We start from the raw sequence: 22,867 nt of genomic DNA on the forward strand, positions 1-22,867 counted from the left end.
GTCAACTATCAGCTGTTAACATTGTATAATCTTAATATATATAAATTACGTGACACGTTGTTTGTCCGCGATGGGCTCCTAAACTAATGAACGGATTTTAATGGGGATTACTTCATGGAGTGCAGTATGGTCCAACTTAAGAGATAGGATAGTATTCATTTCGATTTAGGACCCATAATTATTTTTAATTTCAATATTTTTTTTGTATGGACATATTTTCTATGAGAGAATTTAGTGACTTACGGTTGGACAGTTCCGCTGTGAAACAATTTCATTATAACAACAGGGAGCATTTTTTACGTAATAATTCTTGATGTTCTTAAATATTATTGACAAATTAATAGAAAACAGTATTTAATTTATTAATGTACAGAACAACGTCTGTCGGGTCAGCTAGTTGTATATATTTTCAAGTCAAATTGAAACCAAAAATTTATAAAACATTTAAGGCTGGGGACCGAACCAACGGCCTTGAGAAATCGAGTGGAGCTAGGTTACCTCTCCCGTACAAGATCGCCATAGTTTAAATTCGGAATTAGAAGCATTTTTAATTTATTACAAGAATTATAAAATTTTCAATTTACAAAACTATGACATTGTTAAATAGTATTGGTGTACAATTAATAAATTTTCGTACAATTTTTATCTAGATTGGTTCCAACTGTAAAAGTTAGGGGTATTCTGGTGATTTTTTTTTTCGCACTGTATATAAAAATAGAAATGTAATGAAAAAAATAATTTTCTTCTCATATTTCGTGGATATATAATATTTTTGTGTAAAAATATAAGCTTTATATATGTCGCAGGGATATGATAAAAACAGAGATTTGGTCAAATCACAGAAGATGTTAAAATATTAACAGGATTTTATCATTTTTCTAAACAAGTCTAGTGATTTGATCAAATACCAGAATTGGTTCCGTAAAATGACAAAAAACGTGACAATTCTTGTTTGGGTAGCGTCCGCGTATGCTATTTAATGAAACTTTTGGGATATATCCCTGCGACATATAAACCGTCAAGAAATGGTGCCAACTATGCGCTGTTTTGGCGATTTCTTGGGCTAGTAGTAATGTTCTGTAATAATCGCGCCCCAAAATCCCACGAACAGTATAAAGTACCGCCAACAAAATAGTTGAGTATTTCTTTAAATTCTTTGAAGCGAAGTATTTCAATGACATATAATTTATGTGTCAGTCTTTTTTCTACGTTGTATTTGAGCAATAACACGATCATTGTAGGTAACTTAGAGTTAGTAATTTTGCTATGTAGAACTGTTTATAAAGAGGGACCCATATATGGCCGATTGCCATCAATGAACAAATAGACATCGCCCACGAGATAGATGGTCGATGGCCATATCAAGGGGTAAACACACGACTGGTTTATAAGATAGATATTTATCGTTAAGTTTTTGTGTTGACATGATCGTAATAACAGAAGAGCATAATTATTTATATAGAACAAAAAACTTTATTTACAAACACTTACATACCGTACTTACTTGATTCATATAGCACAAAAATCTTACCATATACCAACACTTACGTACCATACTTGCATACTTACACGTACCGGAAGACGCAGTGTTGGTAGGCCTCCCACGAGATGGACCGACGGTCTGGTGAAGATCGCCGGAATATGTTGGATGAGGGCAGATTGTCGTGGAGATCTTTGGGGGAGGCCTTCTTCCAGCAGTGGACGTCTTCCAGCTGATGGTGATACCAACACTTCAAAATGTATGAAATTTAACGAGAAGCAGCAAGAAATTTCACATTTTACATTTTGTTTTATTTTATTGATGCAACGCAAGTACCTACCGCAGGTACATTAACCAACACATACTATATATATATAATTAAAGATATTATGTATTCATATTTCGTCCGTCCGTTCACATGGTAAAATAACAAGTATGAAAAAAGAAAATTTAGTTATGAAAAAAACACTAAGGGCTATCGACTACATAAATACGGAATGCTTCAATTCACATTTCACTCTCACAACACGAATTAAATTTAAAGACTAAATATATGAACGATGCGGGACTCCAACCCGCGACCTCGAGTTCACGTCACGTTCATAAACTATACTTTATTGAGCAGGTTATCGACTTTAAAGTGGATCCTGTAGATGAAGCCACAGCAGGCAAGTTGAACAAGACATAAGATTAATGTCACTCGAACGCTTAGCTCAGTGGAAGACCGCTCGCACGGAACGCGAGAGGTCGCGGGTTCGAGTCCCGCATCTTTCATAAAAATTTGGTTTTCAAATTTAATTTGTGTAATTAATCCCAGAAGTGTAACACAGATTTATAAAATTAACAAATTGTTCACACTCGCTATTAATTAATAAAGGTATTTTATAAAACTTACTTTAAAATTTTACATGACAAGCAGAGCTCTCGCTAACAGGACCAGCCATCGCATCCTTCTGCATTTATGAGCAAATACAACTTGCTATTGAATTATGATTTCCTATTTTTATTTCTACAGTTATAGAATCTGGGATCGTATTTGTAATAATAAAAAAATACTATACCTACTTATATGAAATTAATATTAATACAAAAAAAAGGATCAAGATCATTTCACTCGTGAATCAACATGCTTTTTTAAATGGCGCAAATTGCTGTCAAATTTGTCAATTAGGCCATGAAATCTCTTAGATTATCAGTTCAGTGTAAAATAATAAGTTAGATCCTGCCCAGGTCCCTAATACCTAATTAGGTAGGTCACTATGACTTTTTTTAGAGCATATGCATTTATATGGTATACACTCATAGGTAAAGTATATCTTTGTCTACTTAAGACTTGCGCGAGTTATCTTGTCATAAAAAATTAAGATCATCAGTGAATTGATAAAATGCAGCAATCTTGTAGCTGTCAGTATATTGTTAGTAAATAAATTAAAATATAAGGGTCCCAAATGGGAGCCCTGTAAGACACCTGACAGAGTAGCAAAAAGATAAGACAAATAACCTCATGATATCCTGTGAAGTGTGTTAGCGATCAGATCAATAGTTGTTTTATTTTTTTGCCATGTCTACTAACCTTAAATTTTGTAGTAAGTTTGTTGACTTAGATGAACGATTGGTCTCCGCTGCATTCCAACTAGATACCGCACTACCTAAGAATAATAGTTTTTTTATTACGGCTACTATTAGATACTTGTGTAGGCACTCAATGGCATCTTTCAAATTTTGTAACATACGCTTCGTGTTATTTTACATTGAAATTAATAAAATACAAAATATTTACTGATGATATGTGATCCCAGTGTCTTTCTTATTTCTTGGGCATTTTAGATTCAATTATTAACAAAGTTTAACAGAACATGTGGCACGTCAACGTCACACATTGTTCGAGAGTGGCTTGCCGCACTTTGCGAGTACGCCTGCGGTATCAAGTTAGAGCGCAGCGAAGACCAATCCTCAATCTAAGTTTGTTGAGTACAAATATGAAATGTATAAAGAATTCACCCATTGAACATAAACTCGACAGCTGTTGTATATAAAATGTCTCACCTACTTGCTTATAGAAATAGAAAATGTTTGCAGTGCAATATCAGATGTTACTGATTCGATATACGACACATTAGATTACCCCCAGCAAGCTACGTGCACTGAATTTCCTGATTACTCCTTTTATTTGAAGCTCCCAATCATTCCACAAGCTGAAACCTACGTTTTATAAAACAAGATAACGATCTGATGAGAGTCGTGAGTACTACGTAATTTACTGTAATTCGACAGTCTTTATTAATTCAGGACACGCATAAGAACGGGAGATGGGTTTGAAAAGGAATGTTTCACATTCTCATCGTAATACCCAACTCCATTGCCATTACGAGAAATTAGTAGGTGGCGCGTTTGTTCACGTAATTAATGGCAACGAAAAATTTGCTGTTTGCTTGGGAATTGAAAATAAATATTACCGGGCCTCTAATTACAAGTTTTAGGTCTTAACATCCTATTGTAATAATGTTTTGAAACGGGATATCTATCACATTTCTACTGAGCTTGAAGCAGCTTTAGATATCCTTTTATATACATTTCTTCTGTGCGTGTGTTTGTCACTGAACTCCCCCTAAACGGCTGGACCGATTTTAATCAAATTTCCTGTATGTCTTCAGGTGGATTCGAGAATGGTTTATATTCTCAACTGAACGGCTGGACCAATTTTGATGAATTTTTTGTGTGTTCCAGTGAATTTGAGAATGTGTAAAAATTCCCAATTCAGTCCATATATAATTATTTTGCCCATGTGAACGGGCAAAACCCTCCTTTACGGGTGGACCGATTTTTCAAATGTAGGACGTATGTACAGGATGTCTGTTCGGTTCGCTAGTATTGTATAAAATGACAGTATAATATTGTATATTTTTTTTGAAAAAGAGCGCAAAAAAGAATGCTGGTAGAGTTTCTTGCGCCGCTTCTTCTCTCTCAGAGTGCCATTTGTTTCCGAAACGATATATCTAGATTATTAGAAATGACATCAAAAAAAATTCTAAGTGAATCAATTTTGAGAAACTAAATGCCTTTTATGCCTTTTAAATTGAAATTTGAAAGTACTTTTAAATGTCTTGAAATGTGTATAATATGTAGGAATCATAATAATAATATTGTTTCGGCATACGTGTCACGACTATGGGGTTTTGAAAACACCACCTGAACCTAACCAGTTAACTTATTAACGCTATAGAACGACCTTTCTACATTAAAAAAAATCTTTTAACACCAGTTTATCTCCATAATGACTTTTTTTTAAATATGACTAAAATTAGATGATTTTGGTTCCTAAAAATTTACATGTAAGAGAGGAATTATTATATATTCTAGTTGAAAAAGAGTAAAAAGGATTAAATTGCAAGATAAAAGTTATTAGGTATATTAAAAGAAAAGTATTTATATTCCGAAGAGGAAATTTTATAATTACGTTCAATTAAACTTTTTAATTCAAATTATACCAAAAACAGTCATCAATTAAATGGCGCGTGACGGGAGGAACACCTATGTTCCTACCGCACGTGTTTTTTGTTATTAGTTAATTATATTATTTAATTATTATTATTATAATTATATAATTAGTTTATTTTACTAATTTAAAGCCAATGTCTTGAAAATATTGTAACATCCTCGGTCCTTCATACGTGTGCGAATGTTCATGTGAATTGGGCGTCTTGCAGGTGAGAGTCATGGTGAATAATTAATTCTGTTAACATACACAGATATGTACGTAGAGGCTAATATGTTAACCTTATTTCTTTAAACGAGCAATTCTTATATATATATATATAATCTGAACCTCAGAAACCGTTCCAATGATTTTCACAAAATTTTGTATACAGGGGATTTCAGGGGCGATAAATCGATCTAGCTAGGTTTCAATTTAAAAAAAATGTAGTTTCATCCGTGTTTTAATAAGAAACAGCTACAATAATATTAGAATACAAAGGTAAATTATTAGTCCAGCGTTGGTTTTCACACCAGCAAACATGGTGAGTTGGGACCATTTTTGTAAAGTATAGGTTTTCTTTTAGATTTTGTTTATTTATTGTTTGTCTCCTTTGTAAGTTTTATTTTAAGTAATTTGTATAGTTATGTGTGCTTATACGTTTCAAAATAAATTCATAATTAATAATAAATCACATTGGGACATTGGGTGATCCGGAAAGCAGATGACCCCGCTTCGAATCCAGATGTCCTATTCGTTTTTTTTGTTCAAGTTTTTTACATACTTAAAAATCCAAACAAGGCTCGGTTGTCCGGATATTATATATAAATCCAGTGTCCTGATGTTTGTTTCCAGTGAACTCCTAAACTAATGAACGGATTTTAATGGGGATTACTTCATAGAGTACAGTTTAGTCCAACTTGAGAGATAGGATAGTTTTTATTTCGATTTGAGACCCATCATTATATATAAAATTTTATTTACATTATTTGTTTTGTATGGCTATATTTTCGATGAGAGAATTTATTGACGCACAGTTTGTCAGTTCTGCTGTGAAACAATTTCATTATTATAACAACAGGAAGCATATTTTACGAAATAATTCTTGATATTATGAAATATTATTGACAAATTCGGAAAAAACAGTATTTTATTTATTATGTTCAGAACAACGTCTGTCGGCTAGTAAAACGTATAAAAAGAGTGAGAATTTTGTAGAGTGCTTTAAAAACTGACACGTTGAAGAGAGGTTGTAGCGTGCCCGAAAAATGTGTTCCCGGCGCTGTTTTAAATTGGGTTGATAGCACTCAAGAGTTCATGCTAACTCACTGCTACTGGTCACGAACTGTTTGTATATCACAGGGCATTAATACTGTATACTGTAATCGGCGAATTAATTTATATATATCGGTATACAAAGCAGTGGTTAATTGGATTTCAATAAATAAAGTACGTTAAAGTGTCATTCTAAATGCATTATCAGCAACTGACTTTTACCAAGATTTTTTTATTATTTTATATAATATCTTCTGCTTAATAGAAAAAAGTTATGTTAAACCGTTGACTCTCAGAAATTTGGCATATAAATTTAGCTATTACGACCAAAAATAATCAAATCCGTCTAGTATATTTCAGAGATTACCACGCTTAAACTAACAAACAACGTTTCGGCTTTATAATATTACTATTTTTATGTTTTTATTTTCAGCTGAGCGTCTTGGCACTTTGGAAATCAATCCGGCTACTGATCTCGAGCAAATGCGGGCACTCATTCAGAATCTGATCAAAGAGTCTCAAGCCCACTCCGGCATCGTCGATTGGTGGTTTGTCGATTGTAAGTCTTTCATTCACAGTAACATTACCGACGGTCATATATTCTGGTAATAATCGCTACTTGTTGAAATTGTAAAATTTCTAATAAGACGTTGGATCGAATTACGTAAAAACAATACACTAGCGTAAAGACAAACAAAGCGTGAGAGAGAGAAAACATCTCAGGCAGAGAGATATAGTAAGATAGAGTAGGAAAGCGAATGTATTGTTACCTGTAATGGATTTTGACTGAGAAGTTTTTTTTTTATATAAGAGCGGGCAAACGGGCAAGAGGCTCACGGGATGGGGAGATGAGAGGCAACCGCCCATGGACATCCGAAACAAGAGGTGTCAAGAGATGGCCTTTAAGGTGGGAGTATGCTCCTTTCTTGAAGATCCTTAAGGCGTATCGGTTCGGGAAAACCGCAGCTGGTAGTTATTGATTCCACAAAGTGGCTGTGCGAGGCAAGAAATTTCTTGCAAAACGCGCGGTTGTAGAATGCCAGACTTCAACGTGATTCGGGTGGAAAGTCGTCTTAATCAGCCAGCACGGAATTACCTCGCCTAGGCTTTCCGTTCCGGGATACTGATCGCGCGGTGTGTCTCAGATCTGCGCGATTTGAGCACTCGCAATGCGTATTATATTACATGTAGCAATAGATTGTTTATAATTATGATGATTTGAGTGAATGTATCAGAAAGCTATTAAAACAAGCTATAATATCATGCAAAATAAACCATCTTATTAACAAAATAAGGATCAGAAATAGATGAGGGAGTAGGGTGCCGTACGGCACACTCGGTTTTGGTGTATCTGAAAAATCTAGTGTCCTGGGGCACTGCCGATTTGAGAAGGCTAGTATTTTGAACATAGACACACATAGACCAATTTAAATAAATTCTAAACTCAAATAACAATGTAGGAAGACTAACGTGGGCTCGAATGAAATTTGTTAAGTTAAAAACATTATTATATATTTTTCTTGTAAATGTGTTCATCAATTAACCGCTAAACTTGTTTGTCATTTGATAATTTTAAAAATAACAGTGTATTTATGTTAGAAGTATGTGAGGAAGACATATATCAGTATTGATTGATTAATTAAATTAGTCACGTATGGTCTTTACGCTAATAACTATACTCTGTGTTACTTATAAACGAGAAGTAAAGCTATTCCAAGTTTAAAACTTTTTGTCCTTATCCTACCATTGTCACTACAGAATTGAATTACATGATGTCCTTTTAATCTTGAAGTAACTATCCACTGCGTTGACATGACATGTGTGATGTGTGTTTCAAACATGAAATAAAGTTTTAATTCTGTTTTTATTAAATTATTTCAACGCATCTCTTTCATGGCTTGATCTTGTTGAAGGTTATCCTATATTATTAAAGAGGATATTAAATAAGAAAATATTTTATAACTGATTGAAATTTACAAAAAAAAATCAACTTGTTGCAGCCGTAACTGCGGAAAGATTTTTCCGTATCGACAAGGCTCAGGAGAACTTACACTACCCTATGGATATTGGTCACGAGAACCTATACATACTAGATGCGGCTCCGCTCACCCCAGACACGGAAACAACGGCTCATCCAGAAACAACTGCTACTGCATCCTTGGACAGAACCGGACCTTCGGTATCCTTGGAGACTACAACAGGACTGTCAGTATCACTGGATATATCGCAGAGTGCAGACACGCCCAGCGCCGGTGTCTCACTCGATGTACCTGAAACACACAGGTTAATATCTACTCATTATTTTCTAGGATCCTAAATTATAGTAATAAGGCCTTTTATACAATTGCGTTTCTTACACTACTGCACTGCTATATATGTATTTTACACAATTAAAATTATTCACGTGTTTGGTGCTTCTTTGCTTTCCGTAAGTCCATTTTCCAGTTGGCACAGGCCTGCTCTAACCTAATCCATTCTGATCACTCTTTGGCTACTCTACTCCATGTTATGTCTGCAACCTGCCTGATATCATCGTCCCATGTTTCTACCTCTTTTCCTAACCTTCCCTTGGGCTACAATGTATATAGTACTTATTTTGCCCCATTTGTCTTTTCCTCTAAACACTTTCATTTTAGCCTTTTAATTTTTACGGGTTACGTCCTGTATCTTGGTCATTTTCCTAATAATGATATTTTTTATTCTTACGTCTTTCTTTGATCCCATAATCCTTCTCTCCATTGCTCGTTGGCAAATACCAGTTCTATTGGTTGTGGTTTTTGTTATGGCTAATGTTTGACTTCCATAATTTAAGATTGAAAGTATTCTACTCTTTGTTTCTATATGTAGGTTTTTGTCTTTCAGTACTTTCCTCAGGCCCCAATACCTTTTCCAACTGTTTGCTATTCTTCTTTCGATTTCTTTTAATATATTATCTTTGGTTATTTATGTTATTGTTTTTTTTTTGTTTTTTTTTTATTATATTGTTGGTTATTTGGTTATTTTTGTTCTATTAGCGCCTTCCAATGTTTGTATGTATTAATGAGTCGGATGCTTTCTTGTAATTGACAAATGCTAGATAATATATGAGTTGAGTAGTCTCTTCTGAAACTTGAATCTTATATTGCTGTTGCTCGTCGAGTTTTCCCTCTATTCGCTTGAGGATGATCTTTGCAAATATTTTGTACAGGTTGGACAGCAAACTTACAGGCCGGTAGTTGCCGATATCTACCTGATCACTTTTTTTGTACAGAAGGACTTTACTAGATTTTGTCAATTGATGACATAATTAAAGATTTCTTTGAGAATAGGTGTTTACCTGTTTCGGTGGTTTTAGTACTTATACTAGTCGTTGCTGATCTTTCGGGTCCTGGATTTTTATTGTTTCTTTGGGGTTGTTTCTATAGCTTTTTCTTCTTGTATGATGCTGGATATGGATCAGATTCCCATCAACTCTATTTATTTTGCCGCTATGGTACTTTCGTATCGTTTGTTGTAGTAAGAGGCAACTCCTAATTAAAGTTATATCTCTCAGTCTAGTCTCTAGTTCATTTGCCCCCTCTAATATAAAATAAGGTACCCATATCGTATTGACCCAGAAAACACTGCGCTAGAAAGTTCGTTCCACAATTTGATTGATTAAATTGATTCTAAAAAGTTCTTTGAACTCGTGAAAAATATATATAAATCAAATAGCCCTACTTAACACAACCAATTATTCACTTAATTATTATTTTTAATTCAGCAGTGAATCTGCAGAGGAAGTACAAACACCCCAAACACCAACATCGGCTGCGGCGACGGCCACACTATCATCGAGGTCATCCAAGTTATCCGTGCCCAAAGTGTCCAAATCTCCCCAAGACTCAAACTCACCCCCCCTGTGTACCAGCCCTCCAGCCAAGGAAAGCGAAACTTCCAATGAGTCTATTGCTAAATTCAAAACGTAAGTGTCTCTGATATATTTACAATTAATATCCGGTTTGAATGGCTTGTTGATATTTAAAATGTTATTACCAGTGTCAGGCGGTCTTTCTAGCGCAGGATGGATGCTAGATGGGTACCAACAACGGCGCAGTAAAACTGCTGCCAAAAAGTAGTGTGTATGCAATTTTTCAGGTTTTTTTTAAGGACTCCGTACCTGATTAAATTACTATTAATTCCTAACATATTTTGTCTCAAAGTGAGGAGCTCCCAAAGCTCCTAATCGTGGTTCCGCTTGGCTAATCCCGTAATGTCTGGATTTCGTATTCAAGGAACTGTTGAGCATAATATTGAATGGAGCTACGAAAATTAAACTGAATAATCGGCAATTTTTGAATGTCATAATGACAATTGATCTTTTCTGCTCATACAGATGTTAAAGATTATGCAGTAAATGCAGTGTAGCGAACCAAAGAATGAGTTGCTTGTATGTGGGAAACACAATGGAGGGATTTTCTCAGAAACGATTGTAAAAGAATGTATCTACACCCATGCTTTAAATCCTCTATTAAAGATTCTGAAATAGTTAGCTTATTGCCAACATTAAAACACCCAATGTTCTAATAACCATTACATCATACAAACAAGTGTTGCAATGAAATTCAGTACAACATTATATCATCAGTTTTTATAATAATACTCCTTTGGATGATATTTTTATTAATAGGACTGGCTTTTTTAATGTTAGCAATAAGCTAACTGTTTCAGAATCGTTATAGAGAATTCATATTATGGGTGTAGATAAAGTCTTGTATGCAACTGTTGATAATTAGGTATTAAAACACTCATGTGATACTATTATCACATAGATAAATCGACATTCGTGTTTTAATACCCCTTATTACACCACAGTTGCATAAATAACTATTAGCATAAGCTGCGACATATACTGACTATTTAACAAATCCAGCAAATAGATGTATTCCTTAGACAATTAAAAGCCGATGCCTGTTCAGTACAATACACTCATATCCTGGCGCCGTGTGTACCATAGAGGTTTTTGTCCTGCTGGTTATAATTTCTTGACATTGATAAAGTTTTTTATGGATAATGAGGAAAAAACGAGCGTAGGGCTCACCTGATGTTAATGAATGATGAATGATGGAAAAACAGGCCTTTAAGGAGAGTGTCGGTAAGTATGTGAAGAGTTTTATGGACTACACACTTTATACCGTCGAAATTATCGGGCCATGTAGAATATTATTGAGATCGTAAATTGACAATAACATTGAAACCTTTAAAGATCCTGCCGAATTAATTGAACATAAATACTTGTCAATGTAGGAATCCTACCGGTGTTAGAGATTGAGTAATTTGGGGCAAAAAACCAAATAGAACAAAATTTGCTTTATTTGTGGAATAATTTAATGTCAATATTTCTTTCTTATAAATCTGTTTTATCCCTACTTTGCGCAAACAAATCGAATTTATTTGGTTATTAAATTTTTCTTTTGTTTGTGTGTGGACGTGTATGTTGGGTATGGCGAAAAGCAGGCTCAATCAAGTTTTTGTATTAATAATCAAATAAGTCATCATATAATCACCATTTCATTGATAAGAATAAAGTGTATGACAAATAATTATTGAATAAAACTTGTGATATATAATACGATACATACTTTTTTCACGGTCTACTTATGATAGTGATATTGGTAAGATGATTGATATTGTTCTTTGTTTGACTGTAAAGATATAGTGAAACAAACAAAATAGCCATTTTAGTAAGTGAATATCGCGTCATGTTTGATTTACACATAGACATGGCCGGTTGTGTTAAGGCAGAACTTTAAATATTTGATGTATAAGCGTGGGGGTCGTGTGATATTTCGTCAACAATATTATACCTACGGACTAGTAAAAAAAGAAGGACTCCGCGCCGTGATATTAGCAAGTGAAGCACCTTTATGCTAGTGTGTGTGCGGTTACGGGGTATACTAGATACACAATTTTTTCTCCCTTAAATAATCATATATCCAAAAATACTTTGATAGTATTGTTTTTACATTTTATCACAACGCACGACGGCATTATTAAAATATTTGATTGCGACGCACACTGATCTGCATAATGGCGGTCGATCGGCTTGTATTAGTGTAAGTGTATGTGTGGGGCTATGTATTTACACGTTTACCGGCTTGTTTTGGTGCCTCACCGTTATGTAAGGTAACACGGAGTCCTTCTTATTTTACTCGTCCGTGCCTACAGCCAATAGATTGGCATTTTTATCGACGTCTCGCCAAACAAATGCGACGATCTTTGAATGCCGATTTTCAGTGGGTGTATATGAATGTTTTGTTGTGTTAAACGACAGATAAACAAATACATTAGTAGCGCTTTGAGTATTATTCTCTAAACAAATCAAAGAGAAATGGGTTTAAGCTGTTGTCAATATTTGCGATTCCTCTTCAGAATTTACATTTGCACTAAATGCTCCATATGGGAAATGCGATAGATGAATCTAGAATGTATGGACTATTCAATCTATTATTCCAATGTGTCGTATAGTTTGTGTTATCTTATTATAGTCTTAAAAAGTTACACTTATCTCGTATAGTTATGATGAAATAAATTGCACAGTTTTGCTCAGATGCACTTTTGTCTCAGATAACCATAGATGCACTTAACTAGATAATATGCACACTATTCTCTACTCCCTTCTATTGCATGCAGCATACATCGAAAGTTGTTTGGATTTGATCAAGAGGCATTTGGATTTGGGTGAGATATCGATAAATTTGAATCATCTAATATTGGAACTTAATCCAATAATGTAGATTACATGTTAATTTTTAAATGGTTTTTACATTGATAAGTGATTGCTTATTTAAGATTAGCAGATTTCACATTTTAACAGTAATAATAATAAACACATATTTTTTTAGTAATTGCATGCACACACAATATATGAGACTTAAAGAGTATGATCCGATAAATTCAAAACACATGCTTTTAACCACGCCTTTGATCAATTAGTTGAATAGAAATCACCTCGAGAGAAAAACATTTAAAATTATTATTATATATTAAATAGACCTCGTATAACAATGGAGTGATTGGTACTGACAAAGATGTTGATTGCTTCACAATTACATAATTCCCTTACAGACGAAACATCACAGACAATATCATTATTGTTTCAGAAATTTATTGGAGAAAACATCCGACGCGCTTCTGAAAGCTGCCAAAGTCGGCGATTTGAAAACGGTTAGTGTAAACCATAGACTAATAATATACATTCGTGTATAATAGAAGACCAGTGGGAGGCTCCTTTGCACAGGATGCCGGCTAGATTATGGGTACCACAACGGTGCCTATTTCTGCCGTGAAGCAGCAATGTGTAAGCATTACTGTGTTTCGGTCTGAAGGGCGCCGTAGCTAGCGAAATTACTGGGTAAATGAGACTTAACATCTTGTGTCTCAAGGTGAATTTTTGGGTTTTTCAAGAATCCTGAGTGGCACTGCATTGTAATGGGCAGGGCGTATCAATTACCATCAGCGGAACGTCCTGCTCGTCTTGTCCCTTTTTTTCATAAAAAAAAACTGACAGGAGGGTTATGCCTGACCCGTAGATAGAAGATGAACAGTATATCTATTGTTGCATCATTTAAATAACAACATAATTAAAAACTTAAATAACTTAAATGACAGAGACACATAAATTATATTGGTGTTGAGAGTAAGCGGAATACACAACAATATCTACTATCCCTTTCGAGTATACGATTTTTTTCTTTGGACCCAGTTCATCGGCTCCCAACAAACAATGGCCGCCGTGGTGCAAAACTATTTAATTTAAATTCTAATTGAATAAATTCTGATTGTTAATACGTAATTGAGTGATTTAGTGTGAATTCAGTTATTATTAAAATATGGGACGTTGTTCTCTGTTACGTTGCACAAATTACTAAAAACATGAAAACATAACACACGTCGCAGACTGTTGCTATCTCATTTACACACGCTGACAGCGAATCTAGTGTCCCTCTTCTATCGACGTACTACTACGTGACTAGTTTTGCTTTGTCAATGTGTGCGTTAGCTAGTGGTTTAATATTCAAAATACTAAAGAGCTAATTCCAAGTGTGGCTGACTGTTTACGACTTGTCAATCAAAATCGGTTACAATACCAATTCATTCGCAATCATCTAACTGTATCTCCGTTAGAGATGTTATTCTTTGTTTGTATTATTTCGAACAATTTATAAATTCATAAAATATATATTTTTATTTGTGTAGATGAAAGAGTTGCACGCGGCGGGGTTTTCGTTACTGTCGATTGACGCGACCGGCCAGACGGCTCTGCATGTAGCAGCTCGATACGGAAACAAAGAGATCATCAAATATTTGATAGCGTGCGCGCCAACGGCCATATTGAATATGAGGGACAATGAGAAGGGCCAAACGGCTTTGCATAAGGCGGCCGCGAACAAAAGGCGGGCTATATGCTGCATGCTGGTGGCGGGAGGGGCCTCCCTCACGCGCCAGGATAGAGCCGGTCTGACTCCCCGGCATCTGGCCTTGCGAGCGGAAGACCACGACCTTGCTGCATACTTGGAGAGTAAGTGGTCATAACTAATTAAATTATCACCAGTGGTTTGAATTAATGCACCATATTTTAAATTTTCACCCTTTTTTCAATACTTTTTAACAATAAGGCTGACCGCAACTTCTTACAAGACAGCGGTGGAATAGTTTATAGCTTTAATGAAACAAGAGTTCATCCTTAATTAAGGTGTTTCTCTTTTATGGAGATGGTTATGGTGCTTTTTCTCTGAATAGAGTATTTCTCCAAGGCTGGTTTTTTGATAAATTTTAATATAATATTTCGATATCTTGAGTTATGAGCGAAGCTCTATTTGTTATCTTATTATAAATGAAATTGAAATCTTTACAAATCTTGCGGTTCTATTTAAAACCTGTATACACATAATTGTACCGATTTTCATTTGGGTTATCTTTAGTGAGTGACATAGGCTATATTACATTTAAAAAAAAATAGGAATCCATAATAAAAATTCAATAATATAACCTATGGTGTGAAAAAAATTGTCATAATAATCTGGTATCACGTGCGCTGTGGAAACTATTGACGATAGAACAAAAAAATGTTATACAGTATTGTAGAACGTATCAATATTTTACAAAAAAATGTGAGATGCCAATATTATTACTTTTTTACATTTTAAAAGTTCATATAAGAGCCACCAATAATCAAACCATATTATTCATACCTCTGTACTATTGTTTATCTATCCCATTAAATGATATTTTATTAGTACAATACTTTTTAAATTATTAAAATCGGACATTTCATTTAAAAGATATAACGAATTTAAAAATGTCAATCTAAAGAAAATAATGCTATAATAAAATAATAACTAAGTGAAATAAAACTTTTATGTTAACAAAAATGAATCTATGGTCAGACTTAGTACACTTTCCATTACCACGAGATCGGTATCTAAGCGAGTGAAACCGCGGGGCATCGCTACTGACATATAAAATGGATATTGTTTGTATTTATGTATATTAAATATTAGCATTGTATTATTTTGTACCACTTTCTGTGTGTTTACGAAAAGGGAGGACAAAGGAGGTTCCGAATCATTCATTTTGTTTTCGTTACATCCGAACATTGTGCAAATATTAGACCCGGGACAAGTTCAGTTGTCGTGATTAAACATTTACGATTTAATTCGATGTTGATTTATGTGTACATTTTCAGGCCAGGAGCATTTTCAATTAGCTTCGGAGGATTTGGAGACAGCGGTCTAATAATATTGGAAATGTATTTTAATTTAGAGACACAACCAAAACTGATCTGAATCATTATTATTAGATTCTAATGTCAGCTGTGTCTATGAAACAGAATGACTTGCATTGAATGAGGCCAGTGGAGAATTCCAGACTCAAATTGTTTATATTTTAGATTATATTTAAACACGCGTAATGTTGGTGCCACTGTCTGAACTTCAGGATGCCAGTACAAATCGATGAATGAAATCAAAGAGGATGTAAATACTACGAAATAAGAGGCGCGACTGCCTAAGTAAAAGTTGAAATTTAATTTAGTATGAAACGTGCAGTCATTTGACATAAGTTTGAATTAGTTCAAATATAGCGATGAACTATAATCCGGCTAAGTTTGAAAGCGAGGAGTTGCTTAAAACGTAGTGGATTTCGGCTATCTCCATTTTTTACAAGATTATAGCCATCATCTGTCAATCTGTCAACGACTGCACGTTTCATTATTTCGAGTGAATTGCTTTTTTCTTTGAGAGTTTGGCTAGGTCGAATGAAATCAGTAAAAAGGATTGTCAAATGGATTGAGACATTGAAATGGTTTACAATAACATTGCGTCTCTTGATTGAAAAAAAAAATCGAATTCATAAAACGAGTAGCTATAAGGCAGATTGGATTAAGTTATTAGTTGTCAATAATGTTATTAAATAAAATGCTCTTTTCTTTTTAAATAATTCCCGTATTTTATGATAATATTATATACCTTAAATTTTATATAAATTGTATCGTTAGTAGTTTGAATTACATTATAATAACAGTGACACGTAAAAGTTAACTAGAGACTTCGTTCTGGTAACGTCAGCACGATATACTGACAACTAACGTAATGGGGAATTTACACTGGTCGATTGCCGACGTGCGGCGTGATGTTGCATTTACACAGCCGCACCGCTGCACTATTTACAACATAATCGGTGCTAATGGCATGTGATTAGGTCATTTTCTTCACAAAACTTTAGCAGAACTAGTGTCAGGTTAGATTCAGCAGTGGGAGGCTCCCTTGCACCGGATACCGGGTAGATTATGGGTACCACAACGGCACCTACTTCTGCCGTGAAGCAGTAATGTGTAAGCATTACTGTGTTTCGTTCTGAAGGGCGCCGTAGCTAGTGAAATTACTGGGCAAATGAGACTTGACATCTTGTGTCTCAAGGTGACGAACCGCTCAGAATTTTTGGGTTTTTCAATAATCTTGAGCGGTACTGCATTGTAATGGGCAAGACGTATCAATTACCGTCAGCTGAACGTCTTGCTCGTCTCGTCCCTTATTTTCATAAATAAAGATAGCTTAATAACTTTAGTGCTTCGTTTTAAAGTGCCCATCGCTCGTACAATATGGTTGCATTGCTCGGGATCATATGTACGAGATAAGATTTAAGTCGTAGGATGAGTTTGCGTTACTAGTTTGTATGAGAAATGGGCAATTTTTAGGACACCTCATGGTTGATTTTAGTCACAATCCACATGTCCAATTTTTTTTTTATGAATATGGGACGAGACTAGTCGGACGTTCAGCTACCATCAGCTGACTGATACGAAAGACCCAAAAATTCTGAGCGGCACTACAACTGCGCTATACATCTAGAGACACAAGATATTAAATCTCATTTGCCCAGTAATTTCACTAACTACGGCGCCCTTCAAACCTTCACAGTAGCTTACACATTATTGCTTCGCGCCATAAAAAGGCGTTGTTGTGGTACCCATAATCTAGCCGGCACCCTGTGCAAAGGAGCCTCATACAGGTAAAAATGTTGATCGATAATCACCCGTGTAAATCCCTCATAAAGCAATATGCGACGGTGGGAGCGAATTCTGTTCAGTTAACTTTGGTAATTATAGTTATACCCTTTTACTATTGAAACTATCGTTGAGCTTATGAATCTTATGATATTATATTGTTATTGTAACTATAATCTATCTAACTCACATATCTTGCGACAAAACAAACTAACTAATAATTCAAAGAGAAATTAGGTGTGTAACTATTTAAAAGAGCTTTGCACCTCACTAAACCTTTTATTTATGTTATGAGCAATGGTTTGGAATTAATTAGTCTCTTAGTCGGAAATCTTTTTGAAGATTATCTACCGAAACTTTATCAATCTGACAGAGAAATAGCATCAGCTTAGAAGGCTTGGAAGAGATCGTACTAAAGTGGTACATGTCATTTTCAATCTTTTTTGTAAGGACATATTTACTGCATTCTAAGAACTTGTAATTCAAATAAAAAATATTATAATATAATTAAATTTCAAATTTTCATTAGTTCCTTGTATTTCAAAAATATATATAAATGAGCTAGGTATTAATTAAAAGACTGTGTTACCTAATATATAATAACACAACACTAGGGAGATTCTTATTATTTTAAAATTGATTAAATTGCTAACTTATTATGTAATTAATATAAAACGCATTAGATACATTTACCAATTTAAAAAAAGTAGATATAACAAAATTTCTCAGTTCAACTTTATATAAGTAAGTATTTAAAATTAGATTAGTTCGACACACGTAATGACTTATTAGTGAGAACATTTATGCAACGTAATTAAATTATACTATTAGAGTATCTAAATTATCGTAAATTTAAAATAATTATCCTAAGTCAAAGGTTTTTTAAATATGCATTGACATAATAATAGAACACACTTAAATAATTTTAATTCGCTTATTTAATAAATTTTTAATATTAGACTTTATCATCAATTATACTCACTTAGATGTGTATTCATTCATCAACTGTTTTAAATCTCAAAAATATATTGAAAGATATTTTAGTATAATTCATTTTAAATATTATTAATGGTTGTGTACGGTGTTATGTGTATGGGATATAAGCAATGTAATGAAATTCTTATTATAGAGCATGGACTAGTAAAGAGTTCATATTAATCAATTTAATTGAGAACGAAATTTCAAGTTAAAATTATTTTAGCTTTATGTAATTCGTGGAAGCAGTGCAGTTGTTTTATTATTTATATTTGAATTGCGTTGAGTATTTGTTGATTTTGTTTAGTTAATTGTAAAATGATCTCAAATATCCAGCTAACTGTCACCCAAGGGGCGACTATAATTATTTGTGAAGGAACGCGGGCTTTATTTAACTTATCAGAAGGCATTGGTATTACAACAACGAGCATATAATAGCAAAGAGGATGTAAATAACAAGTACGTAATAAGTGGCGGGACTGCCTAAGTAAACACTGTAATTTAGGTTTGTATGAAACGTGCAGTGATTTGACATAAGTTTGAAAAAATGTATCGCGATTGACGACAAAGTATAATCCGGCTAAGTTTGAAAGCGAACAAGCGCTTAAAACGTAGTGGATTTTGTTTTTTACAAGATTATAGCCGTCATCAGCCAATCTATCAATGACTGCACGTTTCATACAATCGAGTGATTCGCTTTTTTCTTAGAGAGTTTCGCTAGGCTTTAGAATAGTTTTGTGTAACTATCCAAGTAGTGTGTTCGCTACTCTATGGATGGGGTCTACTTTTAATTACAGATAGAGAATGTACTAAGTACTCCCCTACGAGGTGAGGGCTAACTTTCATTACGAAATTTGTTTTTCTGAAACTTCCCAATTTGATTTTTCTTATAATCGCGTAAATTGATTTAATTAATATTCTTCTTTATGTTTTCAGATTTGAGCTAATAGCCTCGTTGCTCATACTCTAAATATAAAAAATAATAATGATAAATACTTAGTGCAGTAGTAGTCTCGTTGTCAACTGTTTTGACATTTGACAGCGGCTGTCAGCCGGATCTATTTACACATAGTGGGATCGTGCGGAATAACTTTCGGTTCTAGAATTGCGATTGTTCTACGGTGTACGCCTTCCCCTTAGTCCATATTGTAGAGATAGACCTGCCTCTATGTCTATGATCCCAATGAATGTATTATTACATTCATTGCTCATACGACAGTCTCACAACATCTTTGTTTGTCTCTAATAATTAACTATGGTATTTGCCATTGCCGGTCAATACCGGTATCTGTTTCTTTGCGTTACAACAGTCAACAATGCAATGTAAATACGCTCCTGGCGTCAAAACTCTTGTATAGGTAATTAGGTCGCGAATGCGTTGCGTTAGGTATTCCTTGTTGCGGACCACTCGACGTGTACTGTATAATTATCTACATATTATAATTTCGCTATAACTCAAATACCTCTGTGAATATAGAAATGTACTTTAATAGTGTTAGTCTTACGAATTTACTCTTATTCGCTTAAAAGCGATCAATGAAAGACAAAGCTGTGAGAATTTTGATCTTTAATGTATAAAATTGTAAGTTCTTTAAAATGTAGGCTCGTACTTTGTGCAATGATTTTACTGTATATTATGTTGTGATTGTATAGAAGTAGATATTGTTTAGATTCGAATCTCAATAATAATTTTCTAGACTTAATTTCTTTTTATCTTAATATATTCGTTGTCCTTCGAGACATAAATGTATTTTAATTACTTTCTGTTGACATTTTATCTCTTACTTGAGAATAAGGAACTTTCCCGGCCTTAAACGATTTAGATACCTATGTACCTACCTACCTATTATTATATCTAAGGTACCTAATTATTATTACATAATTGCATACTTTAGATTAACTCTTAATATAGATCTATATTTATAATCTATTGTAAATACTATGATTATATATTTGAGGCCTTCATTCACATGTAACATAAATATTTAATATAACTTTATCGAATTAGTCTATTAGAGTCACGACCAATTTCTATTTTGAAATGTTTAGTACCTAAGTACGTCTTTAAATATTACTTGAGCACTGTTCACCACTTTAACATTATTCTCACAGTTTGGCATTAAGAAATAAAGTAAGTTAAGACGGATTGATTGATTTTTGTTGTTTTTTTATTAATTAAGAAATTTCCTAGTCCATTAGATACATAATAGTTTGTTAAACTGTCACCGGCGGTTTGAAGTACATATTATTTATATGAGACTTAAGCTGAATTTAATTCGAATATTATTATTTCTATCTAGTAATTTTACCTCAATTACTATAAAATGTTGTTCAACCATATTATAAATATATCTGCGTAATTCGTCAAAATAAAGATTGTAAAACTTGAAGTTTTTTTCATTTTCTATCTTGAACCCACGGATTACGGATGAGTAAAAAAAGAAGGACTCCGCGCCGTGATATTAGCAAGTGAAGCACCGTTATGCTAGTGTGTTACAGGGAATACCAGTTACACAATTTTTTCTCCCTTATGTAATCATATATGGCCACAAATAATTTTATGTTATTGTTTTTACACATTTTCACAACGCACGACGGCATTTTAAAAATATTTTATTGCGACGCAAACTGATCTGTCACAGACGATGGCAAATCTCATAATGGCGGCCGATCGGCTTGTATTAATGTAAGTGTGTGCGTGGGGCTATGTATTTACATGTTTACCGGCTTGTTTTGGTGCTTCACATAACAATGTAAGGTGACACTGAGACCTTCTTTTTTTACTCGTCCGCGCTTGTACCTGGATAATATTATTTAACAAGGTGAAAAAGGACATATAATATGCTATTTCCGTAAAACTTTTTTTTAATCCGATACCAAGATAAGAGATTTAAAATGTCTCTGTTATTGCAGGCGGTCATGGCTGGTGAGCTTTAATTTTTAAATCAACTGAGCCATTGGCTGTTTGCGTTCTACCGTCAACCAGAGTATTTGCGAATATTAAAGGAGCGGCGATAAAACAGTGATTCACATGCCTGAAACACATTTAAAAAGTGATAATAATAAATATAAAATATATAATAATAAAATAACTATTACGAGCTACTACGGTTTTGATACCCAGTATCAAGATGGTAAAAAAAGCGACAAAAACGAACGATAATCGTCCATTTTGCTCCCAAAATCTATTCCTTCTCCGCTCTCTCCTTCTATCTGTCAGTCTGTTGATAAATTATTACCTGCATTATTAAAAAGACTTATCGCGTATATTAGGACAGCTTCAGATTATTGACAGCTAATTACTGAGAGTAGAAGGTAGTAATTTATCTCTATCTGTAGATAGTATATTGGAAACTGCCGTAAGTTAAATAGCGACCCGTCAAAATTTTAAATAATTTGACATTGACTTGATATTCCACTTTTTAAATTTTTATTTTAACTATACCAAGGAATACGATGGTGCAACACATTCCGCAGCCTATGTTATGGTCAGCGTTACTGTTTACGTTAAATTTGACTCAAACCTTAACTATAACACCTAATATAATGCCCAGCCTAAAAGTCCATACAATATACATACCTGTAGGTATATATTGATTATGGCATATCTTTTTCATATTTGAAATCACACACGGTGTAAATGTACTCAAGTTGAACAACATAAAATTGCACAAGGATTTATAAAGTTACTACAGGAGGTTAATCCATTCGGGGTCTCCATACCTTATCCTTAAGTGGTGATAAGATCGACGATTAATTCCCAGAGGTTTAATTAAACCCCATCACATTCAGATTCTAGATAATATTATCAAAGGAATGACATCGGATTTGATATCCTGAAGTTAGGACAACACTTGCCTAATATAATGTTGAGTAAGTAGTAATTGAGTCTGATTTGTATAATTTATTTTCATTTATTTCTTTTTATACACTTTATATTAGCTTCACTTGTATGTTTGTAACTGACTCCTTTAGACGCGATTTTGACCCACTTGAAATGGCCAGATTTCATTTAAACTTTGTAGATTTATTGAGGACAATACACTAATTTGATACGATTATTCCATTATTCAATTTGCAAACTAAGATTTTGTCAATTTATATAATTTTTATCTATAGTCGATAAGGCAGGAATTGA

The 22,867-nt window shown here is 33.9% G+C and overlaps 1 protein-coding gene across 2 annotated transcripts in view; it reads left to right on the plus strand.

Moving 5' to 3' along the window:
• Positions 1-21,119, plus strand: part of LOC126970618 (eye-specific diacylglycerol kinase) — a 315,315-nt gene extending 294,196 nt beyond the window's left edge. For both annotated transcript variants that reach the window (XM_050816663.1, XM_050816662.1), the window contains exons 13-19: positions 6,664-6,789; positions 8,231-8,513; positions 9,973-10,173; positions 12,882-12,929; positions 13,352-13,415; positions 14,448-14,769; positions 15,937-21,119. In XM_050816663.1, coding sequence (XP_050672620.1) covers positions 6,664-6,789; positions 8,231-8,513; positions 9,973-10,173; positions 12,882-12,929; positions 13,352-13,415; positions 14,448-14,769; positions 15,937-15,986 — 1,094 coding nt within the window. In that variant the 3' untranslated portion in view covers positions 15,987-21,119. The remainder of the gene's footprint in view (positions 1-6,663; positions 6,790-8,230; positions 8,514-9,972; positions 10,174-12,881; positions 12,930-13,351; positions 13,416-14,447; positions 14,770-15,936) is intronic.
• The last annotated feature ends 1,748 nt before the right edge of the window (positions 21,120-22,867 follow it).

Source organism: Leptidea sinapis, chromosome 21 (genome assembly GCF_905404315.1).
Source record: "Leptidea sinapis chromosome 21, ilLepSina1.1, whole genome shotgun sequence".
NCBI lineage: Eukaryota > Metazoa > Arthropoda > Insecta > Lepidoptera > Pieridae > Leptidea > Leptidea sinapis.